This window comes from Jaculus jaculus, chromosome 6 (assembly GCF_020740685.1).
Source record: "Jaculus jaculus isolate mJacJac1 chromosome 6, mJacJac1.mat.Y.cur, whole genome shotgun sequence".
Classification (NCBI taxonomy): Eukaryota; Metazoa; Chordata; class Mammalia; order Rodentia; family Dipodidae; genus Jaculus; species Jaculus jaculus.
In genome coordinates this window covers 28790690-28805892 of record NC_059107.1, presented here as the reverse complement: position 1 = coordinate 28805892, position 15203 = coordinate 28790690, and the positions used below count along the sequence as shown (strand labels likewise).

Here is a 15203-nt window from a genome sequence, read left to right as displayed (position 1 = left end):
AGAAGCGGGTTTCAGGATTCCTGCAGCAGTGCCCCCTCCTTTTACCCTGGCTCCCCCCGACAAAGGCAGCTTAAACCTATTTTCTAGCTTGAAGTTGTCTTAGTAGTTGCAGCATTTCAAGTTCAACATTTACTCTTGATCATCTACAGACTACTCAGTACTGTCTCACTAATTTTTTTTTAAGCTTGTCTTTCATTGCAGTTTGACAAGCTTCTAGTAGCAATTCCCACCCTGTTTCCCGGAGCCACACAGGCTGCCAGTCAACTCTCCAAAGTATCTCGGGGTTCTCAGCTGACTCCTCCACCCCCAAATTTGGCCACACTTCTTGACTGATTCACATTAAACCAACAATTAAAAGCACCAACTACCCTTCCTCATCTGGATGGCATTTTTTTTTCTTTTTTTTTCTCCTGAGCTTAACTGAGCTAAAAATACAGCATGCCTTTTAAAATAATTGAGTTGGGACAAACTTTACTGCAATAAAGTAAACGTTTAATTTAATCCAGAATAAGAGATAAGAAATAACTCTTCAATAAAATATATAAAATTGTACAAGGCACCCTTTGAAAGGGATAGAAATATAGTGAAGGAAGAAGAGAAGCAACAGATGAGAATGTAACAACATACCAGGGAGCTAAATGGGCTGTTTGACAACACCATTTTTAGAAGTCAAGACATGGCTTATTAACACTCTGTCCCCAGCATGTTAAAGAGTATATAAATTTTCCTAATAAGTTTAACACATGCCATAAGTACATAAAGAGAAAACATGACTTTCCTTCCTGATTCTATCAACTGTTGAAAAAATATTTAAAATAGGTAATGGTTACAAGAGATTCATCTTTAAAACAGAAAATGATTGTGCCCCTCCCCATTATCTGTGTAATGTGTGAGGGCAGATGGACCTAGCACTTCATAGAATCACCTTTTTTCCTTTTACTCTCCAATGACCCAACATGGTGCCAAGCACAAGAGCCTAGACAGAAATTGGAAATTTTCCCTATTTTCTACCTGTCCCTGAAGTATTCTCAGGGTTATTTTTATCCTCTTATTGATCTTTCAAAAGCAAAAGCTTTCTGTGGAGGGAAGAAAAAAAATAGTACCAAACTGTGGTATCAAAAGAAACTTTTCCTATGCACATAAAACACAAGCATGTCATACATCTCCTTCACTTGGAAGAATCTCTTCATATCCACTTCCTGTGTGCACTGTTTCTAATTCCGGTATGTTTTCCATAAGCAAAAATCAACCATCCTATCTAAACAATCACATTTCAGCACATTTTTGCAAGTATTGTGTCTCTCCCTTTAAGAAAATAGAACAAGTAGACTTATGCAGTATCTTAAGAAAGTGATATAGGAAATGTATAAATGTCTATAAATTTTGCCTTTCAAAATAATTTTAATTTTTACATCTGGCATATAAAAATGTCTTATATTTTATTATATATATTTATACATAAAAATTATCAAAGCCGATCTTTGTGAGAGAACAAGGGGCCAACACAACAGGGCTTGGTGCCTCTCACCTAAAGTACAAATTCATACTATGGCAATAGCCCTGTGGACCCGGCTGCTTAGGATGGTCCATACAAGGTTTGCATGGAGAAGTACTGGGTTGGCACCACCTTCTTGGAGAGGGACTGGGAATCCTCTTAGGCAAACATCCATTGTGGAGTCTGTCCATCTGGTCTTTCTTAGGATAGATGGTACATGCCATATCCTACTGGCGTGGCATAGAGTCCAACAGGCGGGATTGGTAGCACAGGTCTATGGAAAGGGTAGGATGCTCCGTATATGGAGGCGGCTTGCAGGGGTGAGTTGATAGGGAAAGGAAGACTGAAGCCGGAGGGTAGCATAGGTTTGGCAGCCATTTTCAGCTTTTCCAGTTCGGCCTCCTGCAGTCTTTTCGCCTTGGCCCTTCGGTTCTGGAACCAGATTTTGACCTGGGTCTCTGTAAGGTTCAGAGAGCTGGAGAATTCCGCGCGCTCTGCAATGGACAGGTACTGTTTCTGGCGGAACTTGCGCTCCAGGGCCAGGAGCTGGGATGTGGTGAAAGGTGTGCGCGGCTTCCGGTTGGTCTTGTGTTTCCTCAGGGTGCAGGTGGTGGGGCTCATGTGTCCTGGAGGACAGAGAGGGGAATCCATTAGCAAAGGAGGTATCTTCTCCAGGGTGACCTGTGCAGGCCCACTCTTAACGACAAGCACTTGTTTTATTTTTCAAAGAGGCACTTTTGGTGGGCGTGGTGGTGCATGCCTTTAATCCCAAGGCAGAGGTAGGAGGATCAGTGTGAGTTCGAGGCCACCCTGAGACTACATAGTGAATTCCAGGTAACCCTAACTCAAAAAAAAAAAAAAAAAAAAAAGTACTTTTTTCAAATCCATGTCTCTTTTGGAGAAGAGGAGTGAGGATGAACCAAATTTAAATGAAGAAGTGGCTTTATTTACTTTTTAAATATCAGTTTGAGTACTGCTTATGATCGTGGAACTAACTTTCTATATGGAAAACACAGCCTTGGGGAAACTTTAAATAAAACACATATGAATAAAGTTCTTCCTAAATCAAGGAAGAAGAGTGTTTTGAGAAATAAAGCTTAAGTGTAAGTTTAATTTCCTTTATTGTTCAAATGAAGAGCTTGGATTCATACCTGCTCTGAATGGTTAACAAACACCCAGGAAGAATGAAACAGAAAAGGATGCTGGCTTTAACCATTTCCCTTGGCCTCCTCTCTAAATTGGGAAAAGTTGGACTGCACAGCATATTTATAAAGGATAACCATGCAGATAAGGTCTGTGGTAAATTAACAGCATCCCTGGATGTGGGGGCAGACCCATAAACAACCACACAGCTGTCATTCCATCTACCCTATAGATTATACAATCTGGACATCATTTCACAGATCTGGCCATGGAAACAAGTTTCTTGGCTGGGTGCTCTGGTCATATAAACTTTACTAAGACGGAGGAAAAATTAGCTTGCTCATAAACATCCATGTCAAGAGAAATCATACTGCCTCTGAACGGAGGGTACATGAGGATGACATCTTAGTCATCCCCTGCATCCATTCTATGGTGTAGGGCAAATGTGTGAATGATTAGTCTGTTGCCAGAATTTAGAAATTGGCAATAACAAGCAAAATGAAGGTATGGCAACAGCGTCCAGACTCTGCATTTTAAATGCATTGAGTTCTAGGAAGTCAGAAGGCTAGGGCCTCATGATCCCACACAGCAACTAACCACGGGCTTGTTTTCCTCAAGGGGAGGGGGAAGGGGTGGAGAATGACAGGAATAGAACACTAAACAATTAATTTTCTGCATTTGGCTTTTATGAGCTATGCTAATTCTCCAAATGCAGCCAGAGTAGTAACTCCAGTGTATTCATGGGGGAATGTCACATTTCTTGTTTAGTTACTTTGGTGGCCCAAGGAGGAGTTTACGCTCCATACTTGACAGTGGTATAGCACAAGTCCTAACCCAGCCTCCATCTCCAGGAGAGATAGATCTGTCTTAGTGCCCCATGATTAACCATTACTAGGGAGCAGAGGATTCTGTAATCAGTGAACAGAAGCCTGGGAGAGGGATGGGTAAAAACCTTCCTAAAGCCTAGGCTTTTGCATTTGCTAATTCCTAAATAAACCCCAGAGCAGAGAGCTTTCTACTACCGAATTCACAAAGGAAGACCTACAACATTCTCACCCTTTCCAAACCTGGCTAGGACCCCTTTTTACAGGAGGATCCAGGTGCTTCAGTTCAGACACCCAACTTTAATAGCATTACACTTGCTCCTGGTTCTATATAAGGGCTTTTGAATGTGAGTAAATCAGGCTGTTCCTGACGCTGCATGGGAATTATAAAATTGAGGCCATGAGAACCTTGTGCATGTGTATCAACAAAGCCATGAAACTAGGAGGCTTCCTCCCTCCACTGCTCCCCATGCTCTTCCCTGCCCCATTTCAGACTAGCCCCAGGAAGGATGCGAGTATACAAGGCAAAATAGCATTTATCCTACTTTCTCCAAATAACACAACCAGGCCCAGGGGCGGTGGGTCTCGCCTGCTCCAGCTCCTAGCTCTGGTTCTTAGCATGTCCAGGCTCACGCTGCTCTGACCAGACCCCTGTGCTCCCTCTCTGAAAACTCCAACCCCAAAGTATCAACGTTTTCAAATAAATTCTTTTCTGAGACTCTCCAGCTTCTCTCATGAAAAGGTCATTCCTACTGCCAATGGTTGCTGCCTTACCTATGGCAGGGAAGCAAAAACCCATTATAGAGATGATTATGGAGCTAGTGGAGGGCTACCCTCCCAGGCCTTCAGGGACTAAAAAATGCCAGGATTTCTGACCTTTGACTATCATTCCAATTAAAGCTGGAATACTGGATATGCTGCAGGGCATGGCCCCAGGCCTTAGGAATACACAAGCATTCCAAAATTCTAATGCTTTTGAGCCTCTACTTCACTGCATTAAAATGGATAAATAAAATCTATCCCTTGGGGTGGCTTCAAAGCTCACATTTTGGAGTATCCAGAGCCCCACTTGGTTAAGTGACCAGTAAAATATTTCCAAGTTTTTTTCCAACAGGCCCAAACTGCTGATCCTACTGAACTCTGTTGAAATGTCCACATCTGTTAACAAGAGGCTGGCTGCGGCCTCACAAAGGAGATAAGATAAGATAATATGGTGAAAAATGCTGTAAAGCACTGTGTAAACTTGAGTTTAAATTCTTTGAGTCCTTAATCTCTGTACCCTTTCAGTCTTTCAGAATTTCCAACAGGGTGGAGAGAGACTGCCAGAGGGGACAGCCACTGACGCCTGGGTATATGGCCTTGTTTTGTTCACAAAATAATTGTGTATCTCCAATGCTGAGGGCTGCTGAAGGGGGAAATAAAGACAGGCTCTGGGCTAGCTTAGTTCGTTAAGACAGTCCCTTCACAGGCTGCCTGTTTTCTAGATTTGTCCAGAGTGTGGTGAGTGAGAGGTGGGCGGACAAGGGGGAGAAAAACGCAAGGCATTTTCAAAGGCCAAGAGAATATTACAAGGAGCTTTCGGGAAATAATTTCTTCAAACAGCCACAGGACTGGAGACCCTAAGAGGGATGCTAAGTAGGGGAGAGGGGGAACAAATCGGGGCAGCCTCTCTGGAGGAAGCGGGGTACAGAGGTGAGGGCCTGGACCTAGCCTCTAGGGAAAAGGCTCCAAACTGGCCAGCACACCAACCAGTGTGTGGAGACCAGCTCCCCACGCCTAATATTGAAACTAGCAAAGGCAGTTCTCTTCCAAGCATCATTGCCAAGTCTGAAAAAAAAAGGAGATAGCCACAGGTGGCATGTCCCGGTCTAGCGAAGATCCCAATCTGGTAGGCTAATGGGCCCATCCTGTATAGTCTGTCACTTTTTATAGGGAGTCCAGCAGAGTCCCTCAGAGTCTGCCCCATCGACCTCCCCCAGAAACTAAGAACCCAGCTAACAAGGTAGTGGCCGCGAGGAGGGCAGAGAGAGAAGGGTCCTCTCCGCTCCGTCTCTGCCACTACTCCTTCATAGGATCTGGCTGGGACACACGCGGAGTTCCAGAAAGCTAACGCTTTTCTGTCGATGCCCAATTAGCTCATCTTTAAAATGGAGGAAAACTTCGCAGGACCATGCTCTTTGAAAGGTGGCTAAGACAGCCAGCCGCCTTGCATGCGGCACACGTTCATCTCAGTTATCTCATTAAACGTGAGTATTTTTTCCTCCTCACTTCCAAGGCAGAGCCCAAAGAAGACAGTCAAACACAAACAGGCCAAGTGGCCCGAGTGCAGGGCCAAGGACTCCAGAAACCAGCCGCTGGGGATTGCTATTCAAATATCAGTAAGGACACAAACATGTTGAACTTTGGGGGTGGTGGCGGGGATGCGGTGGGGTGGGGGGGAAGATACTGGTCAAGTACTGCGTCGTGATCATCCAGACAGGATGCGGTCAGCTCGCAGCACTCCCGGAGTACCCAGGGGTCAAGAGTTGCCAAGCAAGCCAGCTTCCGGGACGAACAGCGAATGCAAGAGGGGTGTGTGTGCGTGTCCCTCCAGCCTGGAACATCCATGAGTTCCCACTGGCACCCCAAGCTCCCGTGCACCCCCCTCCCCTACACACACACACACACATATCGCGTCCCCGGCGCGCACTCACTCGGCGGCGGCGAGTATCTGCTGGGTTCCTGCATCCACGCAGCAGCTCCGTCTTCGGAGTTCTCCGACTTGATGGAGGCCGTCTCGAAGGGCTTGACCAGGGGACCGGGGCTGTGCGCATCCCGGACGCCGTGTCCCGGCGGCGGCGGCGGCAGCAGCAGCGGTCGGAGGGTAGCTCCGGCCGCCGAGGCGCTTTCAGCCGGCAGCGGCGACGCCTCCTTGGATGGCTTCTTGTCGGACATGAGCGCCTCCACGCTGAACGGCAGGCTGGAGACCTTGACTCTGCGCTCCTCGGCGTCCCCAGGCCCGGGGCCCGGCCCGGCCATCACCGCTGGACCCTCCTCATCGGATGAAAACAAGTCATTACCTTTGGACGGAGAAGCCATCACTTCTCGGTCCCGGCGCGTTACTCCGCTGGCAAGCCCGCAGCAGCGCAAGGACTCCCAACTTTTGGCCAAGGGGGGTGGGGGGGGCCGTGCGCGGGGACGCGCTGCGAGCCCGGCCTGTCCTCCAAGGGGGAAGTGGGAGACTCAGATCATCCAATCAGCGCCCGCTCTGTCACCGACGTCACGAGAGCTCGTCTGTGATTGGCTCTTCCGGAAGAGGCTGGGACTCCCTCCCTCTTCCCCCTCCCCGCCCCGTTTGAAATAAATTAGGAGTTAATTACAGGAGCAGTCAGCAAAGTTGTTATTAGGTGATCCCTCAAGGGTTATAATCACCCAAACTGAAAAGTCCAAGGCGTAATTAAGGCCGATTATTTAAAGAGGAAGTTCGCCGAATCCCATTTCTTCTCTCTTTCGACCTGTCTTGAAAAAAAAAAGTTACCTCGTGCCCATCCCACTCCCCTCCGGAATAAGATTTAAAAAAAAAAAAAAAAAACCTGCAAACGGCGTTACGGGGAACATTTGCAAAGCTTGGACCACGAGCCCAAACGAGTCTAACTTTATAGTTCTACTAGACAGCCCTGAAAAACCAGTGACCTGCTAGCATCCATGCTTTAAAAAAAAAAAAAAAAAAAAAGGTTTGAACGTAGAACAGGCTTGGAAGTGTCCCGTCAGCGACAGGTCCCTCACAGCGTCCACTATTATTTTAACTGGGTCCTCTAGAAAAGGGAGCTTTGAGAGGTGGTCAGGGTCTGCTCTCTCCCAGACAGTTCACAGTGAGAAATAGCTACTAGCGGGCTTCATCTGTTCCTCTCCCCAGTTTAAAATAGCACCAGAGATCCCTGCGCTCTGTGCGTTCTTTCCTTTGCCATTCCTCTCTAAGCGAGATGCAGATCCGATCTTTTTCTCAAGACAGGGTAAATGTGTGCTCACCAGTTTTTTGAACTTCTGTTTACCATCAGTATTTAGGTGCCAGCGTTTACCTTGGAGGGAGGCAGGCAGCATCGGGGAGAAAGGGCATGAATAATAAATATTTAGTATCTTTCCCTCCCTTGCAAATTTCAGAAATACCAATGTGCCAAGTTGGCACACACCAAGCCTGGGCATATTTGGGGGAAACATTCTCACTTAACTTTAAATTTTAAACACTCTCAGTAATTGTATCCCAAAGCCTCATTGACAACCGTCTCAGGGCGGGTGGATGTGGAAGGAGAAAGCAAGTTTTGAAGAGTGCAGAGGCCTGAGGTGGCTTCGCAGGCCTCTAGGCGAGGACAGATCGCTTCAGATGACCCTTTGCAGGCTCCAGGGGCTTTCCCCCACAACCAGAGAGGTGGGGAGGGAGAAAGAGGAGATCGCTGAGCTCAGGACCTTGGACATAGCAGACACTTTCTATCCTAACCAGCCCCTCTAGTTTTGGGAGGAAGATGTGTTGTTTTAAATTATTTAAATGAACCAGGCTTGTAAACTACCTCCTAGCCCAAGAGTCTTAGAAACTTGGCCCCTTAAAGATCCTTAAACTTTTCCAGATTACCTCCCTAATAGTGCTTCATTCACCCCCAAACCTTTTGTCTGAAGTGAAGCAACACTGGTCCAAAAGAAATTATATATACATATACATATCTGAATCTTATAGGGTAAAATGTCTTCACTAGGGACTGGCTGGCTCAGGCACTTGCTTGCAAAGCCTGCTGACCTGGTCCAATTCCTCAGCCACCCATGTAAAGCTGCATGGGGGCTTGTTTCCTGGCACGCATACATGCACATGCAATAAATGAATTTTTTGTTTGTTTTTTAAGGTACAGTGTCTGCTCTAATCCAGGCTGACCTGGAATTTACTACCTAGTCTCAGGGTGGCCTCGAACTCAAGTGATCCTCCTATCTCTTCCTCCAGAGAATGCTGGGATTAAAGATATGCACCACCACGCCCCACAACAGACTTTTAAAAAGGCTTCGCTAGTACCTATTCATTTTCATTTTCTCTTTCTCTATCTCTTACACATACATAAGTAATGTTTTTCAGAAGTCTTCACCAAGCAGTTAATTCAGTTTAGTCTTGAAAAATTAAAAGCTAAAGAAGTTCTAAATAATTATGCTAAAGCCTCTAGATCTTTGTCCTGCCACAAGACACAGGCACATTTTATTGTTTTGTTGATGTTAAAACTAGAAGCTCAGAGATAGTTTAAAAAAAAAAAAAAGAACTATGAAAGCTATCTGGAGATACATGCAGTTTTCCCCTTGAGTCATACCTGCTGATAATTGCCTTGATAGGCATCTCAAATACAATACAAGAAAATCCAGATTCAGTTCTGAGTCTTCTGGATGCAGGAAGCAAGATGCGGGCTATATGTTTTGGAAGCAAGTCTGAAATTCGTTTCACCCTCTGCTGCCAAAGTGCATATAAAAAGTATTCCACTTTCATTTGGGCTGAAACCAGCCAATGTTTTATAATTAATCCTGAATACTCATAATTAATATGTGTCAGTTGAGAGGCACACCAGCTCATTTCTAGGATATTTTTAAAGAAATGAATTCTATTTGAGTCCCTTTATTTTAATAAACTTCTCTGACTGGCGGAGGAAACACCAGGCTCTCCCTCACGGACTTTGGGGTCCTGATGTCCACTCAGAGAACGAAAATGATAAAGCCGGAGGGGTTGGGGTGATTCCTCAAAGTAAAGCATCGGGCTGAAGGCTGAATGTCAAGCTCTGGCAATGAACACCAGAAATGACTGAGGAGACAGACAAGGGCTCCCCATGCCCTCGGCCAGACGCGCCTCTTGAACTCTGTTGGGGTGCGAGAAGGGTTGAAAGGAACTCCCTTATGCAAAGACTGGAACCTTACCACAATGTACAAAGTCTACTGCGTGCCCTCAAAGATATATATATGTATATATATTCTCAGCTCTTTTTGGTGGCTCTAACAGATATTCATTCCCTCCTGGAAGGATTCTTGCAGGAACTAAATTCAGTAGGCTAATGTAACTAGTAGTTGCAGGAGGCATCAACTTAAAAAAAAATATTCTTGTCTATCAAAAAAAAGAAAATCATGGTTTATCGAATGCTTTCTTTCCTGCAGGCATGAAAAAAAAAAAAAATAAGGTGCATTTCCCGCCTTCCCCGACTCCAAGGTAGGCTCTTGGTAAAATCCCTGGGCGGAGAGTTTGTCTAAACTCGGGATATGGTCCCTGGGAGGAGAACTGGCTTTGGCACTCAAGAGGCACTCCGTAAAAACCTCCCGGGTGGCTGAGTCAAGTTTAAGTAGCTGCAGTATTTATTTGCGAGAGGGGTACAGTGGGGTGCTTAGCCACCAGGAATCGTTAAGTCTGTACTGAGCTCAGGCACTTGGCTCTCATTTCTTCCAAGACACCGCTTTGGGCGCGAGATAAGTCCCCTTCCCTCCCCACCCCACCCCACCCCCAATCTTCCCGCCCCCATAGATGAAAGGCCTTGGGACTAGGATGATGCTCTAAATTATGCGAACTCTGGAGGTGTGAAGCCCGCGCACTGTCCCTGGAGCTCAGTCCTCCGTGCACCTTCCCTGGCTCCCTGGGGCCCTTCCCAGGAGCCTGGTCCCTCGGTGGGGCCCGCGGGGCGGGCGCGCGGTCCCGGGCGAAGGATGCTTCGGTGCAAGCTGTGCGCAGACGTCGGCCGCGGGAGGACTGACGGCGGGCGGCGGGGGAGGGGCCGAGCCGGGGCTGTAGACGGGCCAGGGCTGCGGGCAGGCGCCAGGCGCGGGGAGATGAAAGGCGGGCTCCGGGGGAAGGGGCTGCGCCGGGTGACCGGCTCCAGCCGCGCCGGGCGCCCCGCCCCCGCTGCCCGGGGCAGAGGCGGCTGCCCGCGCCGGAGCCGCGTTAATTGCTCTCGGCCCCGGCACTCAGCCTGCACGGAGCCAGGACAACCTCGCTCCAGGAGGAATGACAATTCGCCCTAATGGGACAACCTCGCTCCCAGAGGAGTGACAATTCCTTCTAATGGGCCGCTTGTTAGCGGCCTATTCTCCCGAACCCGGGTATCAGAATCGGGCAGACACACGGGCGCCAAGGTCCGCCAGGAATGCCACAATTGCTCTTAACCCGGCAGGGTTTTGCTGTGTGACTCTAGGCGAAAGTCCACTCTGGGCTCATTTTTCTTACCTGTGAGGTGTGGGGCCAAGGAATTGGGAAGGTCACCCGCCAGTGGGACAGGGATTTGGAGGCATCCGTCCTCCTTCACTGAGCAGGGAGAGTCGGGCAGCCAAGGCGTTCAGGGTCACAGTTGGGTTTCTTTAGGAGACAATTCCCATGTTTATGAAATTCTGGATGCTCAGCCAAGGGCTGGAGAGGGGGAGATCTTTGATAAAGCCCTACCCAGGATTACCGAAGGCCTCTTGAACCCAAACCTTAGTTGGCTTTCCAACAGTTGAAGTCGTGGAGCAGAAAGGAGAGACCCTGGGGGCTCAAATCTACCCTGGACCCTGGAGGAAAAAAAAAACTCCCAGAGCAAGGACTATTGATCAACAAGTGGCCACAGAAATTGCACTTCTGCAGGTCCTAGAGCCTGGGGCGGGGGGTGGGGGGCGAGGACAGGTATAGCCTGCCGGTTGCCCCTGGCACAGCAAATGTGGGTGGGCATAGTTCTGAGCATTCAGTTCTGTGTTCAGTAGTAGACCCTCTCTCTCACCATTTGCCATCAATGCCTTCCAGATTTCCCTGGTGTCAAAGAAGAGGAGGAACATGTAGTGCTCAGCCTACAGGGTTGCTAAGGAGAAGTAAGTAGAACCCAGAGGAAACCTGAGGGGTAAGGTATGTCTCCCGCTCTGGAGAATTTAACTGTACTGTACTGGCTTTCAGTAGGGCTGAGCCACCTATGTCTTGGGGAACCCTGTATATAAGTCATGTCACCTTTTCAGCACCCATAGTTTGTTATTTGTAATGTAGAAGGGCTAAGCATTCAGTTGGCTATTATGGGGCTGGAGAGATGGCTTAGTGGTTAAGGTGCTTGCCTGCAAAGCCAAAGGACCGAGGTTCGATTCCCCAGTACCCACGTAAGCCAGCTGCACTAGGTGGTGCATGCATCTGGAGTTTGCAGTGGTTGAAGGCCCTGGTGCACCAATACTCTCTGTCTCTCACTCTCAAAAAAGAAAAAACAGGGCTGGAGAGATGGCTTAGCGGTTAAGCGCTTGCCTGTGAAGCCTAAGGACCCCGGTTCGAGGCTCGGTTCCCCAGGTCCCACGTTAGCCAGATGCACAAGGGGGCGCACGCGTCTGGAGTTCGTTTGCAGAGGCTGGAAGCCCTGGCGCACCCATTCTCTCTCTCTCCCTCTATCTGTCTTTCTCTCTGTGTCTGTCGCTCTCAAACAAATAAATAAAAATGCTTAAAAAAAAAAAGCATTTAAAAAAATATTGGAGCCAGGCATGGTGGCACACACCTTTAATCCTAGCACTTGGGAGGCAGAGGTAGGAGAACTGCCGAGAGTTCAAGGCCACACTGAGACTACATAGTGAATTCCAGATTAGCCTCAGCTAGAGCGAGATCCTGCCTAGAAAAACATTATATATATATGCATGTGCTATTATTACCATTTCTTAAGTCATTATCAGTGTCTGTTCACCTCTGTCCCAATAGATCTGGCAAGGCACACAACATCTGGGTATAATGAATAATGAATCTATAATGAATGCTCGAGGTCTTTAATGCTGAACTGTTGAGCCCCTGTTTATAAAAAAAAAAAAAATGGGACTACCTACACTCTGTGTAGGGAAGACGTCGGGATTCAGAGAAGGAGAAACAGTTTAGATATACATAGCTCAGAGTGACTGGGAGCCCCTGCTTGCAGCTTGCTGGCAACTTCCCCAGTCTCTGTCAGCACTGGAAGGTACTTCCGAGGAAGAGGGCCTCAGCTCCAGCTTGGCTGCAGAGCAAGGTGCACAGGGCTCCCTGGAGGAGGTGGTTCTAGGCGGTTGGATGGCTGCAGCCCTAGGGAACCAACCACTGAATCATCTGGGTGGCACAGAGCAGATCTTGTGCTGCCATGCATCAAGTCTCTGCCCTTACCCTCTTCAGTTTATCCACTTATAAAGCCAGAATAGGGGATGAAGTGGTTAAAGGCACTTGCTTGCAAAGCCTGCAGGCTGGCATTTGATTCCCCAGTACCCACGTAAAAGCCAGAGAAGCAAAAAGTGGCACATGTATGTGCAGTTCATTTGCAGGAAGTCCTGGTATACTCAGTCTTTCTCCCTCTCTTTGTCTTTCTCAAATAAAGACAAACAAATGAACAAAAAAGTAAATAAAGCAATATTAATCACTATACTGGGCCAGGCTGAAATGGACTTTTTGGCGTTTTGATACTGGGGTTGTCAAACTCAAGCCCCTGTGTGTGCTAACTACATTTTCTACCCACCAAGCCACAACCTCAAGCCCTTGAGAAGAGCTTGAATGCCAGTTTCTTCCTCCTTTGTGTTCCTCTACCAACCCTGTGACATAAGGGCCCTTATTCCTTTTGAAGAAGAGAAAACTAAGCCTGGTGTGGTGGTGCATGCCTTTATCCCAGCATTCAGGAGGCAAAGGTAGGAATGATCACCCTGAGTTTGAGGCCACCCTGAGACTACATAGTGAATTCCAGGTCAGCCTGAGCTTGAATAAGAACAAGACCCTACCTCAAAAAGAGAGAGAGAGAACTGAAGCTTGGTTAGAGTCTCTTTCACAACTAGTGAATATCTGACAGAGATATCAATCAGTGTTTGGCTGATTCAAAAATGTATGTATTTCACTTGGAGCAGACATTGCTTTAAAAGTGGGAAAGGATGCATCTGGGCTTGCTTGACATATGGGCTGTTGAGCATGAGATGGACTAAATGTCTTACATAGGTCCACAGGAAAAGTGAACCTAGATCATGGATTACCAGTAGCTCCGCAGAAATTGCAATGGATTTTATTTGGTGACCTTTGCATTCTTTAAATCTCACAACACAGCAGGCCAAGTGAGGGAGGAAGGGAAAAGCGTTTAGGGAGTTACTTAATGGCTGTATTTATACTTTCTAAATTGAAGAAAATATAAAGCTGGGCATGGTGGTGCAAATCTGTAATCCAAGCACTCAGGAGGTTAAAACAGGCAACTCTTCTTAAATTCCAAGCCAACTTGAGCTACATAAAGATCTTGTCTCAAAAAAGGTGGGGGGTGGGAGGGGTCAGGGAACTGAGGAGATGGCTCATTGGTTGCAAGCACTTGCTTGCAAAGCCTATCTGCCCAGGGTCAGTTCTCCAGTGCCCATGTAAAAGTCAGTTGCAAAGAGTGGTACAAGCATCTGGAGTTTGTTCATTTGCAGCCGAGACCCTGGCACACTCATGTATGCATGCACACACACACACACACACACACACACACACACACAAATATTTTGCTCGGGTGTGGTGGTGCACATGCTCCGGGGGAAGAATTGTTATGAGTTCCAGGCCAGCCTGAGACTACGTTGTGAATTCCAGGTCAGCATAGAAGGGAGAGAGGGAGGGAGGGGGGATAGGAAGGGACAAAGGAAGGAAGGAGAGGTGCACATTTTGAATTTTGCACATCATGAGATGTTCTAGCATGGCAAACCTCTTTCCATTCAAGACTTGCCTTCCTCCTCAGGGTTGAGCAGGGGCCAGGAGCTCTCCTCGGCAGCCTATTTCCTAGCTGCACCTGCCTCACCTCAGAGGTGATGGCAGCTGCTGAGGCCACTAAAGGAGGTGTGCCCCGGAGTTGTCCTGTGCTCTGCTTTCTCAAGGATCTTCTTTAGCTCTGGATACAAAGACACCTTGTAGATGTGAGAGGAAAGACTTGTCCTGTGAGTCCAGCTCTATGCCAGTGCCCAGAAGAACCCTTGGTAAAGTGAGGTGCCCAATAAACATTAAATCAACAAACCCAGGAGGTGAGTGAAATTGCAAAGGGCACCCCCAAGAAGCCTCCCTCTCTGACTTTGGAGTGAATGTGGAATTTTGAGGGATTATATCCCTGTTTGTGGGGTTTTAAAAATTCATTTATATTTATTGGTTTTTAAGGAGAGAGAGAGTGCATGGGCACACCAGGACCCCTTGCCACTCATGACAAATTAACTCCAAATGCATGCGCCACTTTGTGCACCCAACTTTACACGGGTACTGGGGAATTGAACCCTAGGCAGGCAGGCTTTGGAAGCAAGTGCCTTTAACCGCTGAGCCATCTCCCCAGCCCTTGTTTGTATATGAACAACTGCAACTGTTGCTGGATCAGGGAGTGTTTATTCCACACCAGATCCAGAAAGTCTCTAGACTTCCGTAAACCATCACAGTCCCCTATAAGCAGCTAACTCATTTGGCAGACGGGGAGAGAGTTGGGAGGTTGTCACTTACTCAAGGTCAAGTAGCAACTAAGAGACACAGCTGGCATCTGACCCCAGGAGAGTCTGATTCCAGAAGGGAGCTGGCTTCCCTTTCTCACTGTCCACAGGGCATGTCTTTCATCCTGAGAGCAGCCAGAGACGTTTGAATCCCATCTTCACCCTTTGTGAAAGCATTACCTTGTTCTTTCTGGCTTCATTTCCAGATTAAAAAAAAAAAAAGTATATTTTTGTGGGGCATGGTGGCACACATCTTTAATCCCAGCACTTGGGAGGCTGAGGTAGTGAAGTTGAGGCCAGCCTAGGCTACAGAGTGAGTTCCAGATCAGCCTGGG

The 15203-nt window shown here is 47.5% G+C and overlaps 1 protein-coding gene across 1 annotated transcript; it reads right to left on the bottom strand.

Annotated features, from left to right (window-relative positions):
• Positions 1–470: 470 nt before the first annotated feature.
• Positions 471–6557, bottom strand: Msx2 (msh homeobox 2). The gene is made up of 2 exons (XM_004665007.2): positions 6156–6557; positions 471–2121 (listed from the first exon to the last, which is right to left on the bottom strand). Exons 1-2 carry the CDS (start codon positions 6538–6540, stop codon positions 1697–1699), a joined length of 810 nt encoding a protein of 269 aa, XP_004665064.1. The 5' UTR covers positions 6541–6557; the 3' UTR covers positions 471–1696.
• Between the last annotated feature and the right edge of the window lie 8646 nt (positions 6558–15203).